Source organism: Nannobrachium achirus, assembly GCF_963921795.1.
Source record: "Nannobrachium achirus genome assembly, chromosome: 1".
Classification (NCBI taxonomy): domain Eukaryota; kingdom Metazoa; phylum Chordata; class Actinopteri; order Myctophiformes; family Myctophidae; genus Nannobrachium; species Nannobrachium achirus.
This window is the reverse complement of record NC_137810.1, coordinates 29,536,521-29,556,788: the sequence shown is the minus strand read 5'-3', so window position 1 is coordinate 29,556,788 and position 20,268 is coordinate 29,536,521. Positions and strand designations below refer to the sequence as shown.

The window sequence follows — 20,268 nt, the reverse complement described above, 5'->3', positions numbered from 1 at the left end:
ATCGATGTCTGCCAGCGAGCCTTTGCCAATCTCCAAGCGTATATGTTATGCAGTCGGGCACTTTTTAAACGACCTGTGCGCCTCTTTGTGGTTCACCTATTTGTTAGTATATTACCACGCCGTGCTAGGGTTTGAGAGCACATATGCAGGTGTGTTGCTGCTTATTGGGCAACTAGCGGATGGAATCTGCACGCCCCTTGTTGGATACGAATCTGACAGAACAAATGGATTCTTTGGATATGGCAAGAGAAAAACTTGGCATTTATTGGGTGAGTAATTATTCTATAAAACCTAACTTTCCATTAAGTTATATGGGTTATACAATAGCTTCCCCTTGTTTTTGGAGCTGTGTGAAGCACAAGCTCCCTATACGTGGCTGTGTGGGTCTGTCTGTCTGTCTGTGTGTGTGTGTGTCTGTGTGTATGTAGCCTAAACTTCGGCACGCCACTAGTCCCACAGTTTTGCCACCACACACTCGCGCCATATGTCAAATCGACCGGCTTACTCGGGAATCGTGGGCTATTACTTTTCTAAGAGAAAGGTTCTATAGTTTAATTGATATTAATTTATTAGTGAATTAATTTTCCCCATTGACTTATAATGGGAATCGCAAAAACTCACATTCAATTATTTGTCTCTCGCAAACCATAGGGGCTAGAGTTTCAAGACTTGGAGAGGAGGTTCATAATGATTTCAAGGATTAAATAAAAAAAATGGTGTCATTTGGCCGCATGGTGGCGCCATAACACCCCACTTTACGTTTTGGCCTGTAACTCTTGAACCGTAGGTCGGAAAATTAAAAATATTTTTTCCCTGGATTCCTTGGGTCATGACACATCTCCCCATATAGGCCACGCCCATTTGCGCCATGATAGATTTTCCGCCATCTTGAATTTTCTCCAAAACACACTTTTTGCTCCTTTTCCTACATATTTTCTTCAAATGTCACAAAAATCGGTACACATGATCCACACACACACACACACACACACACACACACACACACACACACACACACACAGCTCCACTTCACACGGGTGTGATTTTTTCTGTTGTCCCACCCCCCTGAGCTCTTGGTCGCTGCCTTTTAACCACTTTAACCAGAACGTCAATCTTAATTATACACCTCATCTCAGCTCTTGTTGGCATCTCTATAATGTCACTGTGGCAAATAGGGGAAGATTGTTCCAGCAGCCTATGTTTTGTGTGCCACTCTTTCCAGGAACGGTTTGCGTGCTCGTGTCATTCACCTTCGTCTTTAGCCCATGTTTGGCCTGTGATGCCGACACCCCACAGTGGGCTCAGCTGACCTACTTCTCCCCCTTCATCATAATCTTCCAGTTTGGCTGGGCAGCCACTCAGATTTCCCACCTCTCCCTCATCCCAGAGCTGGTGTCCAGTGACAATGCTAAGGTGGAGCTCACTGCTTACAGGTGAGGTTAGGTCACACAGGCCAACCACAGAGCCACTGTGCTTTTGGGACATAACAGTTGTAGTCATACTGTAACATGATGTGACTCATGTGTGGCCTTGTGCCCCAACCTGGAAGAGGAAGTAAAAGCTGAGTAACTTGTGATTCTTAGTTTTCAACTGTGTGGGAGTACATTTCTTATTTTATGACTCAATTAAGGGCCATTATACCCCCAGAATTGGTAAGATTTTGTGCATGATATTTTTCTCTTCAAAGATGGTCTGTTATTCTTTGCCAGTAGTTTTATTAAAATCTATTCAGCCAACTGGAATTCCTCACCCTGTGACAAATGTCATACATGGAACTTAAGGTATTAACCACTTGGCTCACCACCTGGTTGTGAGCTTGTAGATTGTCTGTTTTCGGTATTGTATTGTCTTATTATGAAGTATACAAGTGGTCATTTAATGAAACGAGAAAATGTACTAAGTAGCCTATGCTTTTACAGTGCTATAAGGTCATATGTCATAATACATATAATTGCTGCACACTCATAAACCTTTTGCAAGGATCATAGTGTATTATGAGTCATTATACAGTAAGTGTTCAATGGGAGCGTTTAAGTGAATAAATTAATTTCTGTAGTATTAAGGTCAAGCATTGCAACGCTTAAGTCACTATATGTGCACTGATATAATGTGTTATGATTATATATGTCTTATGATTACTTAGTTATTAGTAGGTCTATGTAGTGTTATAAGCAGATTCTAATGCATTTTAGACATGGGCTTCATAGAAAGTTTTACTAGATAAAGTACAGCACCACACTCGGGTCATAGACTATCATTGTTAACTATGGAAGTTACCAAAAAGAAGCAACAATGCCATAGATACACTGTACCACTAAGGTTACAGGTGAAATAATACTGAAGCTATTCATCTATCAAAAGACAAGTGTAAGAAAAACAACAATGGTCAACATCAATAATGCTGCTTTAGCCAAGTGTTATACGTTTTTCTTATACCACCACTGATACATAAATGCTTCAAACCTTTTTCCTCTTGTATAGGTATGCATTCACAGTGTTGGCAAATATCACTGTGTATGCAGTGGCTTGGCTGCTCTTTCACTTCCAAGCACAGGACCATATGGATCTCTCTAAGCTGGGCCAGATGGACATTCCCTTATTTAGGGTAAGAACTGCTGAAGGGACATTCTGTTTGATGAGAATGTGAAGTGACATCGCTACACCTGATATTACAGTTTTACAGCCCATCTGGGGATGTGGATGATTCCTCTCGTATAATTAATGATTTCAAGTAAGATCCGTTTTCTCTATGCTGAACAAAACGTATTGCTATTACGGGTATGTAGATATGAGCTCTTGCGGGGCAGGAATTTCATGGAGGCCATGAAAGCCACTTAAAATGGAACACGTCCTGAATCATTATCAGTATATCTGTAGGAATGCACTGACTTCATTGCTGCTAAACAGCTACGAATCTTCTGAAAGGCAGACAATTATTCATGGTTACATTGTAAGCCATCATTTTGAAAAGTAAAAAGAAATATATGATACCCTGTCCGCATTACCAGCTGATTTCACTATTTCTCATCCGCCACTTTCCTGTCAATACAGTTTTTAGACACCTGTGTCTTTTGTTGAGATTCTGAATTCTTAAATCGCCCTGACTCTCCATCCTCATCTTCAAACTAGTCCTGTGAGTGATTAGACTCAGGGGTTTGTAAAAATCTAAAAGTGGAGCAGGCGCCTTCCTCTGTGTGCCTTCCTTGGCTGTGGGTGCTCACTGCTCAGCTAACAAAATCTATAGCAAAAGAAATCTGCAATAATTAAAGTGGAAAAAGTGGCACTCAAAAATAAACGTATAGGGCAGGTCTCAGTTTACTTTTTCTTTTTTTTTTCTTTTTTTTAGATCGAGACTTGTCTTGCACGTTTATTATGGAGTGCCGCTTATTCCCACTTTAATTATTGTGGATTATTATTTGAGTTTGTGTATATATATTGGTAATTTGTAAATACTAATACATTATTTGGTATAATAACAGCTTCCCCCCCCCCCCCCCCCCCCCCCCCCACTGATGTTCATAATTCAATTTATTATTTCCAATCATCGTTTTATTTAATGGCCTTGCTGACCTTTAAAAAGGTGCCTTTACCCCTAAAACATAACATAATACATAATTAGTCCTTATGAACCAAAAATCTGCTTGGATTCCAATATCTCTCTTCCCACTGTCTACCCATAGAACCTGGCACTCATTGTGCTGGCTGTAGGAGCACTGTTCTCCCTGATGTTCCACATTGGCACCCCAGAGAGGTCCCCAGCGTTGAGCAGGCAGCCCCTCATCGTCACTTCTTCTACCCAGGACACACAACCTCTGCTGCAGTGGAAGCACTGGCTGAAGGAGCCCTCTTTTTACCAGGTGACACAAAAGTTTGGACTATGGAAAAAAGGAACTATGGATATAGGACAGTTTAAAGGTGCTGTAAGTGATATTTTTTGGTTAGAACAAAGTGTTTATTCTTAAAACGTTAAAGCTCTATATTCTGATAGTAATCATTATAGGGTGCTTGGGTTCTCTTTCTGATTGGAGGAAATTGGTATCGCAACTTAAAAATGTATTTTCTGTTTTACTTAATAGCTGGAGAGATGGTGACACCCCTGTTACAGAACAAACCCTCTAGCTATGATTGCTGATGTGAATATAAAGCTAAAACTTACGGCACCTGTAATTTATTTTGCACATTAAATTTTCCACTCCGCATTTTACATTTTAAAAAACAAATGTGCAATGACCAAAGTGTTGTTCATCAAAGAAAAATGAGCGGCGCTCGCGTGGTGCGGTGGTTAAGTGGCTGCCCAGTGCCCACCACCACAGATTGGGCCGTGCGTTTGGATCCACCGTGGTGCAGCCGGCTTTGTGGAGTTTATACAAACACAATTGGCCAGTCAGTGTTCTGGGGAGGGAAGCCGTGCATGTACTCCTACGGGCTGGGGTGGCACCTGTCAGCAGGGAGTGTTGGGCGGGAGAAGTAGGACAAAGGCTCTACGTTCTCCCGGTGGGGGGTTCTCCCGATGGGGGCTCCTCACTGGCAGGTGAGTCAGTAGGATACAACAGCAGTGACAACACACAAAATGTGTGTGGGGAGAATTCATGGGCATAATGACTAAATTGAGGAGAGTGAATTTACACATGCTTCACTCGTACACTTCAGTAAGGGAGTGTACGTTATTTACCCACTAGGGGGTGCTGGTTGACAGGTGATATCTTTTTTTTTTTTTTGTTTGGTCCCCCCAAAGCCTTAAGATATTTTTTTGTGGTCCCCCCTGTGTGACTTGAGGAAAATGCATGACCCCCCTTCCCAATAAACTATATATATATATATATATATATATATATATATATATATATATATATATATATATATATATATATATTTATATATTCACACCAACAGTAGGAGGAGACAATAAAATGAATGCTGACCTATTAATATTGCACCCTATTTGACGATTGATTGAGGGTACTGAACAGAACTGTTCAATGATAAGGTCAACTGAAAGGACCACAAGAAAGTTTTAGTGCTTCAATTTGGGTCTCTTTGTACTCAACTAATACAGAAAGGGTCCATTTGGTTCCATAGGTGGCCTCTTGGGGTTACAACAACACTCCAAACAAAAGAAAGATTGAGCAACTGTGAACAATTTTCCATGATATTAAATCTAAAAGCCGTTTCTCCCACCTCCTTCCCAGCCAACAGCCTTCAAATCAGTGTAACCAAATGGACCCATTACAGCCTTGATGGTACATTTTGTGCCTTCTCTGGGTACAGAAACTCCCAAAACAGTGGCTAGTTTCAGAGCCACCTGCTATTCTACTAGTTTAACATAATTCCTGCTATATCGTTTATGAGCCAAAAATCTGTGCGTTGCCAGCTTTCCCTTGTTGCTGCTATAGTTCCCAGAACGTTCTATTCACTCTCCTGCGATCTTGTTGTATTTGGTACAGTGGTGTAAAGTAAGTACATTTACTTAAGTACAGTACTTAAGTACAGTTTTGTAAATATATATTGTAAAACATACATTAATCTATTATTTCCCTGTTTTATACCTAGGCTATTTGAAAATAGCCGATCTACAAGTTCATAGCGTTGTGAGCTTGTAGATCGGCTATTTTCAAACATTTAGTACTTTTACTTTTGGTACTTTAAGTACTTTTTGATGCCAATACTTTCATACTTTTATTCAAGTACATTTTGAATTCTGGACTTTTACTTGTAACAGAGTACATCTATGTTGCAATATTGATACTTTCACTTAAGTAAAGAATGTTAGTACTTTTCCCACCACTGATTTGGTATGATTCAATGTGGTGGCTGCGAGATGATCACTCTGGATTAAACCATTGCCTTATAATTATATTCACACAAACAGTAGAAGAAAATGCAGTGAAAAGAAAGCTCCGACTGCTTTCTCACTTCGCAGCGTGTGCGTGCGCGTGTGTGTGTGCGAGAGAGAGAGAGAGAGAGAGAGAGAGAGAGAGAGAGAGAGAGAGAGAGAGAGAGAGAGAGAGAGAGAGAACCGTGAGAGAGCAATTACCTTTCTACATGCTCTTTTGGGGGGTAAACATCAAGTAGTATGCCTATATTCCTCTCTTAAGAAACATTTTGGAGTTGTGGCTACAAATATAGTTGTTTAGCCTGTGTTCTGCTGCTAGGAGGGAAGGAAACTCTGTGTGTGTGTCTGTGTGCATTCTGACTGTGCAACACAACGCGTTGCGAACTGAAGCAGCAACACGGAGCTGAGAACAGGAGGTGGGAGGGGGAAGCGGGGGGAAGCAGCAAGTGGAATGTACCAAGTCAGTAGGGGACACCTAATACATTTGTTAACTTGATATTGTTTAGATAAACAACAAAGCTAAACATTTGGAATTACAAAATTTGACAAATTAAACTTGCATGGCCCCCCCTAAAGCCAAAATAAAAAAATCATGATCCCCCCAAGTGCTCAAAATCTTTTTTGATAACCCCCCCCCATTATGGGCCATACCAACCGCGCGTAAAAATCGCACACTCCCTAAGTGTATGAGTCCATGGCACATTTTGTATTTTGGTTATAATGTGTACATGATGTATCCTAAATATTCACTTTTTTTAGAAGTAATGTGTGCTAATAGTTGTTCCATTGGTATAACTTACATCACAACACCTACGCATGGTCTAAGACATTCTCATCAACGCATACTGTACACCTAGACGGAAACCACAATTGTGAATTAAGACAGGATTGACCCTGGCAGCATATCATAGGCCTACAGGTGTGTTACCTGTTTATTAGGGCTAATACTATTTTTCAACCACAAATGAGAGAGGACATCAGTTGAATGAGTTTGGGAACAGACGTCATGATGAGACAAAATGCATAGTATACAACAAATTATTTTTGATGGGAAAATGTATTGCCACAACGATGCCATAATAGTGAAGGAATGGAACTTGGAAAGACTCTTTCTGACAAACCACAAATTATTTGACTACTAGACCTTTCCAGCAGACAGAGAACTGAGAAAAAAACAAATAAGGAAGTGAAATCTCAGTTTTTGTAAGAACTGTTCAGTGATGGTGAAGAAAGAGAACTTGCGGACTAACCAACTTTCCAGCAGAAAGAGAACTGAAAAAAACAAACAAAAAAAACTAAGGAACTGAAAATGTATCAATCTTTATAATTATTAAACTATTTATTGATTTATTGTCTTTGCATTATTTGAATTAGGGGTCTACAATATGATGAAAAGGCTGTGGCTAAATAGATATCATGCCCACAATGAGACTGTTGGGGCCCAGACTGTTCTAACCATATTAAAGATTATTGACCAGATATTTTGTATGTCTGTGATTTTTATTTTATTTTATATTGATCAAAATGTCCATCACAAGCTGGCATGGTGATGACCCCTGGTAACTGGTAAAACGCACAAAAAGAGACCCCAAAAATACCAATGAAAATAAATAAAACAATACATGAAAACATATGACATGCAGATTCATATGCTGTGGAAGGTGTGTCTGAAGTTGCGATTTAAGTCTAAATTAGGGGAACATCTAATACAAAGGCGCACTGGAAAAGGAACAATCCCCATCAGACTTTAACCAGGAGGCAAGAGGAATTGGGTATGGTAATCTAAAAGGCCTGGAGGTGGAATAGGGTGATAAGAGGGGGTTGGCAGTATAATGTGGAGCCAAGAGCTTTAATTAGCCAACATATAAATTGTTGGTGAAATGGTAACACGTTTTGCTTTGTTTGCCTTTGGTCCAGGTGGCTTTTTTGTACATGTGCACTCGACTAATGGTCAACTTGTCCCAGACTTACATCTCCATGTATCTCACTGAATCCCTGCTGTTACCAAAGGTAAGGCCTTACTGTTTTCATTCCGCCTCTACTTTCTCAGGACATCGTTCAACATCCGCACAACGATGTTGAAGCTGTGTCTGTGGTGATCGGTGCGTTGCCAGCCTCTTTCACACTTCGTATCTACCACCACCAACACTAGGGAGTGGTGTATGTTGAGGACTGGAACCCAGGCTAGAGCTGGACCCCCTGGCAGACAAGGAGACAGTCCAAGTGTCATGCCATCATGGACTACTACTTTATGATTTACTAATCAACAGAAGAAGCACTTTCAGTGAGACACTCATTATACCAAAATGCAATACTGAGCAGTATAGGAGGTCATTCCTGCGTGTTAATTAAACGCTTAGTAACATTGATTGATTGACGTGCAATATAGGTTTACAGACATGCAATATTTCATAGAATTTTATTTGATCCTATTTAATTTTAATGTATTATTCTTTCTATAATGCTTGCTTATTGCCTTTTACTGATGAGAGCAATTGTATGTGGTATTTCTATTCTATTCACACATATTTAAGTCTTTTATAATTCCACTGGAAAATCTGTTTGCATACATTTTATGTTGATTTATGGTGTTCCAAGGCATTGTTAACTTTCTTCCTCTTTGCCCTGTCAGAGCTTCATTGCCATCATACCACTGGTGATGTATGTCAGTGGGTTTGTGTGTTCCCTGGTCCTGAAACCAATCAGCAAGTGCACAAGCATTACTGTGAGTCTCTCAGCTTAAAATGGTATAGGTTTTGTATTATCTTCACCATTCAGGAGGTGGAGATTACGTTTTACGCCCCCGGTTGTGTGTGTTATGTGGTAAAGAATGGATTCATCCACATCCACGATTTTAATCGGGCTTGGCAGTTTTCATGGGTACTAAACTATTTACCACAGACAGGGAGTTTGTTTTAAAGCGGGACTATGCCTCCTCGTCCTCAACAAATGTACAGTTGAGTACATTGGACCTGTCCAGCTTCTCCAGTGCATGAATTTAAGGCCTCATTTGAGTATTTTTTCAGTGATCTGAAAACTGTTTTATGACAGTCTTTAGATTTTTGATTTCTTTTAGTATTGTTTATTTATTGTTTATTTGGATCCCCATTAGCTACTACCTTAGCAGCAGCTACTCTTCCTGGGGTCCACAGAGATAAAAATACATTACAAAACATTAATACATTTCACAGTACAATATAAAAAAATGTAAAAAAAAATTAAAATACAACCAAAATATAAAACAAATTAATAATTATGGTGAGTATTGCAGAAGTACTTCTTAATGATATCTCAACAACCCAAAATAATTCAAGCAAATGCAAATAAAAATAAATTACATTCATTCTATGTAGAAACATTAAACATTGTGCATTGTCGTGTTAGCCGTATAGAATATCAGTAATCAGATGGTCAAGGCAATGAAGGTTACAAAACTTGCCAATGCCAGCTGAGTTCTCCTCAAATAAAAATCATCTTGACCAGGTGGTCTGTAGATGGCGCCGATCAGTAAGGGTTTAGCTTTTATAAATATTATATCAAACAAACAACACAGTTTCAATTGAGCTATGACCGAGGTCAGTTCACATGTTAAAGACAGTTATGAATCGATATATATATATATATATATATATATATATATATATATATATATATATATATATATATATATACCCCCTCCTCATTGCCATCACCTCATTCCTGATGTAACCTTCAATCTCTGTCCTTTACAGAGACTATAAACAGAGTCGTCAAGTTTAGTTTCAGAGAATGAGAGTATATTAGCAGAAAGGTTCCATTTGAACATTCTTAGAGTTACAAGTAGATACATTAACATAAATTGAGGATTTCACATTAGAGAATAATTATGTTATCACTTTCCACACCAAACTCTATCAAGTATTATGCATGCATCATGTTATTTGTGGTGTTATCGTATAATACGTTGATATGGATGGATTATAAGGCTAAAGCTCTTCAAAGAAGGGTCTGTGTGAACAATGTGCAAAAGGTTTTTACACATTAAAATGTTTACTCTATCTGATCTCAGACTACCTATTTCCTGGGCCTCCTGTTGATGCTTGGCTTTGCATCCTGGGTGCTTCTGGATAAATCCATTGGAGCTGAGCGGATCTACGGAGCCGCTGTGCTACTAGGAGCAAGCTCTGCCACCATCCTGGTCATGTCTCTGTCCATGACGGCCAAGCTCATAGGAGAACAGACAGTATGTTGACCCATTGAGAACTGAAAAAATACCTAAAAATGTCTTCTAAATCCTAACGGTTTTCCTGAAAAACCTGTTTCTTTATGTGTGGCACTCAAAGTTTTTATGTATTTGACGCGGACCCCATCTCAAAATATTTTGTCCCCCCCGCCCCAGAAGGAAAGATGTGAGTTAAAAATGTACGCTTTAAAATAATATATATTCAAAGATTTGCACAAATGTGCAAATCTTCAGTCTTTTGATCAAATGTTCACAGCTTTTCAAAAACTTTATTATTATATATTAATATTTTTGAACAGCCAAAGTATACAAAATAATGGTTAAAGTGGTTGAGGGGAACTGCGTCTAGTCACTCAAGCCCAGGAGTTTTCAACTGATTGTGAACCAGGGACCACTGCCCTGACTAAGAATCAACCTGAGATCAAGCTGACATTTTTTATTTTTTATTTTTTGAGAACCACTGATCCTCCCACGGTTACCCTTATTCCATTCTCTTACTTTATCCAACCTTCCATATAACTCATATTAACTGATATTCTGATTTGTATCTTATGTATGAGTGAGCAGACACATGAGATTATGTGGGCACATGTCCTAATGAATGATGACTCAACCAGGCAATCCGGTTCTTGAGATTTTTCGGTGGAATTTCTTGACCTTCTCATTAACTGACGACATTGACTCATCATTATACTGTAGGTCACCAGGTCATTCAGTGCACTGTTCCGTGGAAGAAAATATTCATTTTACTTTCCTACTGCTAAATGCATGGTCAGGGACCACATACAGTACTTTCACGGACCACCCGTTGAGAACCCCTGCTCTAGCCTATGGCCCTTAGCCAGGTTTAGCAAGGAGGAATCTGATGGTTGGTTAATAACCAGTAAACAAACAAAAGTGTAGTCTGCTCTTCAGGGATCTCAGATTAAAGGTGATACACCATGCATTTAAAAAGTATTTATGTCATATTGTTTATGTCCCAAAAACGTTTTTCAAAAGGTTTGAGGCTAAATTACCACTCCTGAATAGAGAGCCTCTCTCATTTTTGAATGGCTCTGAGCATTTTCAGCTGCAGTACCACCTTTGGCCTGAACCCCCCCCCCCCCCCCCCCCCCCCCCCCCATATTTGAAAGCCTTTTTATTTTTATTTATTTTTTCTTCAAAAACTGCTGTTGTTGACGTCAGCAACGGCAGCAAATCTGGACAGCCTGTTTTGAGAACCCGTGGGATGCAGAAATGGGACTTTGTGAGGATAGAAGGTGCTAGTGGGACCCCAAAAAAAGGTTTTAAAATAGCAAAAGTGAAATTTCATGGTGTATCACCTTTAAGGCAGGAGAGCTATGACAACAAATGTCAACCGACGATAACAAAAAAGTGGACCCAAATGGACCCTTATTTCCCCGTAACATACTCTTGAGTTATCAGTCTTCACAAGTGGCTTTTCAATGACCTTTTCAGGGTAATAATTACCTCCAAAGTCAGTTAACTGGGAGCCCAATGTCTGGATAGCCTAAAACAAATGGTGCCAAGAGAGATGTGTCCAGTGCCACCACAAAAGTGGTGTCAATCGTTCAAACATTACTATCGTGATGATAATATTTTTTCTTTTTTCATCAGCAAAGCGGAGCGTTTGTTTATGGATCAATGAGCCTTACAGACAAGATAGCTAATGGTGTGGGAGTCATTCTAATCCAGAGCCTCCGGCCTTGCAGGTGAGATTTTAACTGACACACGGCTGTGTTCTTCAATCTAACTCAAAGTCACTCAAGCAGTTGGGTGCATGTACCACATTATTCTAACAGTCTGCTTTTACTCAAGTACCACATTATGCTAACAGTCTGCTTTTGACCTGTCTTTACCCCTCCTTTATATCTCTATATTTACCAATAAAGCAGAATAGTCTGTAATAAATGTCTAAATGTCAGAAAAAAGGAAGATGGTCAGTAAATAGAGAGATCTCATCACAAAACACAAGTGCAGCCTATTCCTGTTGCCTATTTCTGTTTGGGCAGGAAGGGTGCAACAAAATCCTCAATACAATATCTTTTCAATCATTGTTTTTCCTTTTTTTTTATATTTATCTTTTCTATCATAGAACAGTTACAAAAAGAATATGAAGATTGATAACATTGCAAAACTGAATAATCTGCATGAATATCCAGATTGTTTATTTATTTATGTGATCATTTATTTTGCCATATAATAATCATATACCATTTAACGTCTATCTGAATCTTTTCTTCTTCTTTTTAATTAATTTACAGTCCAGAGGCTTCCATTTGGTTCTACCGTGATGTCATGGTGATAGTAACCGGGGGCGTGGCGGTGGCAGCTGCAGTTTCCCTTTTGACACTTTTCATCTGGCCAATCAAGATACGGCGGAACTAGGGCTCAAAACAAATACACCTTCATGTGCATATGTACATGGCATTGGCGAGCACTAGAACATCACACACACACACACACACACACACACACACACACACACACACACACACACACACACACACACACACACACACAATGACAATCTGATTGTTTTTGTATACTCTATCCAGTGGTTGAACCACTGCTTGTGGTTCTCAAATGGTGTACCGAGGCACACTGCCGTGACGTGCAGGTGTGCCTTGGGATTTTGTCACAACCCCACACTATTATTGCAATATAAAGTATACAAAAGGTTTTGAATTTATTTTTCATTTACTATATCAGAACTTTATGCACACTCATTTCCCAATCCAGAGGAAAATTCTATATCATACAAATATATATATTCTACCTGGCATCCCTATTTTGTGTAATTATAGGCAAAGATTTTTCTACAAGCTGACATCACGTCATGCCACATTGTGAGCTTGTAGATCGGCTATTTTAGTTATGAGTACAGGTGTGCCTTGAGATTTTGACTTGCCTATTGGTATGCCTTGGGGCATAAAAAGTTAGAAAACTACTGCTCTAATCTACTACGGCATTAAGATTTCAGTAGCCTGCACAGCCATATACTCAGTGAAATCTGTGGTAGCTTGAAATGGTTCTTCTGATGTGATGAAGCTGCTAATTCTTGAAAATATTTTACTGATTTTTATGTTTGTTTGGTTTTTCTTAGATCAAGTCTCTCTGTTCTTTTCATGTGTAATTCAATGTTTTTAATCTGTAAATGATGCAGCCAGACCACCATCTAGTGTCTGATTATTAAACTTCACTTTCTTAAAGGATAATACTAATTATTTTGGTTCTGAATCACAAGAATGGAGCAAAATATTGGTATCTACTGTAGAACGCGATGTACTTGCAGAGAGGGGGAGAGAGACAGAAAGAATCCTCCAAAGAGATGTTCACCTTTGTTCATGTGAGGGAGAAAATGAATAAACACTGTGTCTCAGGCTGGACGTATTATGTTGTCATGGTAACTCGATATGTAGGAGTGAGTCACTCCATATTTGGGCAGTGTGGACCTACTAGAACTCCATATGGAGTCAGCTGCTTCTCCGTTGGGGACTCTGTGCAATGTCAGTGTGTGGGCATGACCATATAGCCTATATAGGCATATACTGACGACATCAGGGAACTCCATATATGGGCATAAAAAGAATACAGTGAGAAACGAATATAAGATCTTGTATGAGACAGGTACATTAGCTTACCAATATGCAGCAGTTCCAGAAGTGTGCAGGTGATATTATAAATATAATATATCTTAGCCTAGCTCAGCATATGCATCTAATCAATAGCAACAATATCACAGTTGAATGTGCAAGGAGTAAAGCATATCCTATAATAAAATTGGCTAATGGGTGGGCGTCAGTACTCAGATATAACCATAAACTAACCCTATATACACCCACAGAATCCAGTTGTCCAGAGGCACAGATCCTACCACTATGCCTGTATATGGTCATGTGCATATTTGGGATTGACTTCACACACACATTGACAAGGACTCGGGAGCCTGGTGCCCACCATCAAGTTGTTTGGATAAGCAGTTGGGCATATATGGATATCCAGTTGTCCAGAACCACCAATCCGTTCAGTATGCCTATATATGCCCATATATCAGCATACCGATGCCGCTTTTGTGATAGGAACCTGTTTTTGAGCGCTCCTGGAAGGAGCTAAGCTAAACGTCTGGCTTTGTCCTGGCTCTGAAGCATGGCCTACATCTGACCTACATCTGACCTACATCTTGGCTCAAAGTCTGTTGTATGCCTGGCCTCTGAAGCGTGGACTACATCTTGTCGCAAGGCTCTAAAAGTTTGTTGTACACCCAGGGTCACATTGTTCTACACCCAGGGTCACATTGTTGTACACCCAGGGTCACATTGTTCTACACCCAGGGTCACATTGTTCTACACCCAGGGTCACATTGTTCTACACCCAGGGTCACATTGTTCTACACCCAGGGTCACATTGTTCTACACCCAGGGTCACATTGTTCTACACCCAGGGTCACATTGTTCTACACCCAGGGTCACATTGTTCTACACCCAGGGTCACATTGTTCTACACCCAGGGTCACATTGTTCTACACCCAGGGTCACATTGTTCTACACCCAGGGTCACATTGTTCTACACCCAGGGTCACATTGTTCTACACCCAGGGTCACATTGTTCTACACCCAGGGTCACATTGTTCTACACCCAGGGTCACATTGTTCTACACCCAGGGTCACATTGTTCTACACCCAGGGTCACATTGTTGTACACCCAGGGTCACATTGTTCTACACCCAGGGTCACATTGTTGTACACCCAGGGTCACATTGTTGTACACCCAGGGTCACATTGTTGTACACCCAGGGTCACATTGTTCTACACCCAGGGTCACATTGTTCTACACCCAGGGTCACATTGTTGTACACCCAGGGTCACATTGTTCTACACCCAGGGTCACATTGTTCTACACCCAGGGTCACATTGTTCTACACCCAGGGTCACATTGGCCTACACCCAGGGTCACATTGTTGTACACCCAGGGTCACATTGTTCTACACCCAGGGTCACATTGTTCTACACCCAGGGTCACATTGTTCTACACCCAGGGTCACATTGGCCTACACCCAGGGTCACATTGTTCTACACCCAGGGTCACATTGTTCTACACCCAGGGTCACATTGTTCTACACCCAGGGTCACATTGTTCTACACCCAGGGTCACATTGTTCTACACCCAGGGTCACATTGTTCTACACCCAGGGTCACATTGTTCTACACCCAGGGTCACATTGTTCTACACCCAGGGTCACATTGTTCTACACCCAGGGTCACATTGTTGTACACCCAGGGTCACATTGTTCTACACCCAGGGTCACATTGTTCTACACCCAGGGTCACATTGTTGTACACCCAGGGTCACATTGTTGTACACCCAGGGTCACATTGTTGTACACCCAGGGTCACATTGTTGTACACCCAGGGTCACATTGTTCTACACCCAGGGTCACATTGTTGTACACCCAGGGTCACATTGTTCTACACCCAGGGTCACATTGTTCTACACCCAGGGTCACATTGTTCTACACCCAGGGTCACATTGGCCTACACCCAGGGTCACATTGTTGTACACCCAGGGTCACATTGTTCTACACCCAGGGTCACATTGTTCTACACCCAGGGTCACATTGTTCTACACCCAGGGTTACATTGTTCTACACCCAGGGTCACATTGTTCTACACCCAGGGTCACATTGGTCTACACCCAGGGTCACATTGTTCTACACCCAGGGTCACATTGTTCTACACCCAGGGTCACATTGTTCTACACCCAGGGTCACATTGTTCTACACCCAGGGTCACATTGTTCTACACCCAGGGTCACATTGTTCTACACCCAGGGTCACATTGTTCTACACCCAGGGTCACATTGGCCTACACCCAGGGTCACATTGGCCAAGCTTCTTAGACCATCTTAGTGGTTGGATTTAGTACAGAGGCCTTGAGGTAAGGTTCAACCAAATGTTGTGTTTATTCACCAGGACATTACAGCAGCCCTTTGACATGGTGGTGTCCAGCTCTCCACTTACAGCACAGCTCTGTTCTCACCCTTTGTTAGCCTTCTGGTTGGTCCCTGACTGACCAACCAGCAGGCTCTATCTGCCTTGTCCCGCCCTAGTTCCGCCTTTTTATGTTGAATTTGCTAAAACGTAATTTTTGGAGAAATAAAAACATTTAAAAACATGCTGAGTCACTATCTGCCATTGAGCAGCTCCATTTTACTAAAGCCAAGTTTGAAATTAGAATTGAACACACAGAATAACAATACAAACCAACTGAATTACAATGGTAGTGGATGGAGTGTCCCACCGAATGTCCCACCAAGACACAGCAACCAATGGGTGTGAAGAGGTGCGGGACAGCAGGCGGGACTTGACAAAGGGTGAGCTGAACTAATGAGCTAGGACTGCACCATGTCAAGGGTTGTTCTTTTGTTAGATCTAGAATAAAATAAATAGAGCACAACAAATACACACACAATACACAAATCACACTCAGAGATGGGCAGTATTTGAAATACATGTATTTGAAATAGGCCTACATATTTGTACACACAATGCGTGATGTCACTTCTACTCCACCTCTGATTAGCTTACCCTCAAATTGAACCACAATGTTTGCCACATTTTCTTTCAATCTAATTTGGTGGTGCAAGGTGGATTTGTGTTTTACACAGCCATATAACTTGAATTTGCTTCAAATGTAAAGTGCGTTATGTTCTAAGCCAGTTTACTTAATCTGGATAAACTGTTTACTGAGAAGTTACTTAAAGGTTACTTAATAAAGGGGCGCCCGCTGGCCTGGTGGTCAAGGCGCATACCACATACCATGATACTAGGCTATGATGCCTGCTGGCGTCGCCGGTTCGATTCCCGGTCCGGACGACCTTTGCCACATGTCATTCCCCATCTATCTCCCCGTTTCCTGTCAGTCTACTGTCCTATCAATAAAGGCATAAAAATCCCAAAAACAAATCTAAAAAAAAAAAAAAAGGTTACTTAATAAAGTCGGTGATGTATGCCCACATCACTTTTATGTTTTTTATTCATTGGTTAAAAGTTACTCTTTAAGGTTTTTGCTACTTCAGATTTCTTTTCTCTAGACAGTTGCTGCTTTCCTTCCTCTGTCTAATCGTATGAGGTTTTTCCTCCAGTGTGGATACGTTGGTGTTTCTTCAGGTGTCCTGACTGATTGAAACTCTTGTCACACTCTTTACAGTGAAAAGGTTTTTCGCCTGTGTGGATACGCTGGTGTGTCTTGAGATTACTTAACACTCTAAATCTCTTATGACACTGTTGACAGATGAAAGGTTGTTCTCCTGTGTGGATACGCTGGTGACTCCTCAAGGTACCTAACTGACAAAAACTCTTGTCACACTCTTTACAGTGGAAAGGTTTTTCTCCTGTGTGGATACGCTGGTGTGTCTTCAGGTCACCTAACAGACTAAAAGCCTTATAACATTGGTTACAGATGAAAGGTTTTTCTCCAGTGTGGACACGCTGGTGATTCTTCAGTCCATCTATCCGACTAAAAGATTTGTCACATTGTTTACAGATAAAAGGTTTTTCTCCAGTGTGGATACGCTGGTGACTCTTCAAGCCACCTAACTGACAAAAACTCTTGTCACACTGTTTACAAATGTGAGTTTTCTTCCCTGTATAAGTCATCTGATGTGTCTTCACTTCTCCGGGTTGAGTTAAAGCCTTGGTAAACCTTTGATGACTGTAAGAATTTGGTTTGTCTGTGTCTCCTTGTTCCTGGCTGGTTATAGTTCCGGTGAGGTCGTCATGGATCGATTGAGATCTGAAGTATGTACCATCAGAACGGTGGACCTTAGTCTGGGAAGATACCACACTCAGGAGACCACACTCCTTCCTGGAGTGGCAGTTCGTCATCAAATCTGCATCTATACATGGACGGTGATACAAAGTTTTAGGTTGTCTAATAGACAATTTATCCATCCTCTCGTCTCCCTATGGACAATTTATTTTTCCCTCCTCCTGTCCCCTATGTTGTCTACCTTCTTCTCTCACTACACTGAGTAGAGACAGTTTGGTCCCTGTGAAATGAAGTGGAATTCAAAACATATCTTCATGCTCTATATATGCTGTGCAGAGCTCTGGTCTGACCTCACTCACAACACAACCGGTTGCTGTGCATGCCCGACAACACCGATGTGTGCAGGCTGCCACCCCTCCATATTTGGGCAAGAGTGATGTCATCACCATGATGCAAGAGTTCCACATAGATGCCACGCCATTATTAAACCCAGTTAGGCTATTGTATGACCACCTGTCCGACTTTCCATCTATTCCGATTGTGTATTATCGTCCTTGGTTGACAACATTTTTTTTCACAAGATTTCTTGTTACTTAGGGGAGGCCATGGGGCTGGCTATCGTCTTCTCCCCCTAGCTGACATCAGCTTAGGCAGGGTTTGAACCACTCACCTTCTGCATGAAGGGCATATGCACTAACCACTACACCAACGTCGCGCACAACTGGCTTCATCGGGTCAAATCGACCGGCTTCATCGGGACTTGTCTGCTTGCATTATGTTAAGAGATACGTTATATAGTTTAATTTATATTAATTTATTAGTGAATTAATTTTCTCAATTGACTTGAATGGGAAAATGCAAAAACTAAACTTTTCCCAAATATGAAGATGATTGACATCATAGATGTCTGACGATGTCAGACCACATGAGACTGACCGGTATGTCCATATATGGGCAGTACAGTATATGGGCTTAATATTGATGACATCAGGGATCTCCATATATGAGCATGAAAGGGACCTGGACTGACACAGAGATCTCCATATATGGCCATTAATGTATTAGTGAATGAATTTCCCCCATTGACTTAAACGGGGACAAATCAAATGGTAGTTAATTTCCAAGTGTGACTCGCGTTACGGCAACCACACTTGCAATTTCCCAAAATTGCATCTTTAGTTATTATTGTGACTCGGTCGCAGTTAACTTTGAAAACCGTCACATCTTGTCCCGTCCCGTATCTTGTCTGTATCTTGTCCGTGAGTAACGCCTCAATGTCTATAGCTAACCTATGACATCACATTGTTGTGACATCACATTGTGACATCACATTCCGTCCTTGTCCCTTGTATGCCCATATATGGAGATCCCTGATGTCATCAACATTAAGCCCATAGCTTGGAATGCCCACATATGGACATATTGTGTGAGTGTACACTACTACTAGTAAGACACCTGAGGGTGGAATGCGACCTCAGGGTGACATGCTGCAAGCTCGCCGTAAAGGGCGAGGTCGCGCCAATTCTTGACCATCTGGCCAACCACAGCGTTTCTCTGACAATTCTAGTTGTTGTCATTCTGGGGGGAGTTTGTTCATGTTTTTGTGAGGGTATCAACCCTAGGAGACACGGGGAGAACATGCAAACTCCACACAGAAAGGCCCTATCGCTCACACCCTAGGTTGGGTTGGCGATAGGGCCTTTCTGTGTGGAGTTTGCCTAAACATGGAGATGTGGTACAGAAGGACTCATATATGGGCATAAAAAGTATGTCATGTGACATCACTTCCTGTACAGACAGTCAGACAGACAGACAGCCATTGACTCCGACCTAACAATGGCTACTGTCTATGACGGTAGTTCCATATGACATATTGGACTAGACTATCTCCATATATAGTGTTATCCACATCTCCATGTTAGGAGGACTCATATATGGGCATAAAAAGTATGTCATGTGACATCACTTCCTGTACAGACAGTCAGCCATTGACTCCGGATTAACAATGGCTACTGTCTATGACGGTAGTCCCATATGACATATTGGACTAGACTATCTCCATATATAGTGTTATCCACATCTCCATGTTTAGACAGCCATTGACTCCGGCCTAACAATGTCTACTTTCTATGACGGTAGTCCCATATGACATGATGGACTGGACTATCTCCATATATAGTGTTATCCACATTTCGTGTAGCCGCCCTGTACAGGAAGTGATGTCACAACTCGCTGACATCACACTGACATCACAGAGGATACGGAAGGACGGTCACGAGGATACGGAAGGAAGGTCACTCAAGCGACACGGTTCTTCAGAGTATATGCGACCTTCGGTCGCAACAACATTACATAACCACAATATCCTTAGCAACTACAAATGCACAGCACATCACAACCTCTGCTTCTGACTTGGGCCAGCCCAATTACACTGGCCACCAACC

The 20,268-nt window shown here is 41.2% G+C and overlaps 1 protein-coding gene across 1 annotated transcript; it reads left to right on the top strand.

Annotated features, from left to right (window-relative positions):
* Positions 1–4: 4 nt before the first annotated feature.
* Positions 5–12,443, top strand: mfsd12b (major facilitator superfamily domain containing 12b; the record flags this gene model as incomplete). Its single annotated transcript, XM_080728023.1, has 9 exons — positions 5–269; positions 1,223–1,433; positions 2,482–2,605; positions 3,681–3,857; positions 7,751–7,843; positions 8,466–8,558; positions 9,882–10,055; positions 11,673–11,767; positions 12,320–12,443. The coding sequence occupies 9 exons, from the start codon at positions 5–7 to the stop codon at positions 12,441–12,443; spliced, it is 1,356 nt and encodes a 451-aa protein (XP_080584149.1).
* Positions 12,444–20,268: the final 7,825 nt, after the last annotated feature.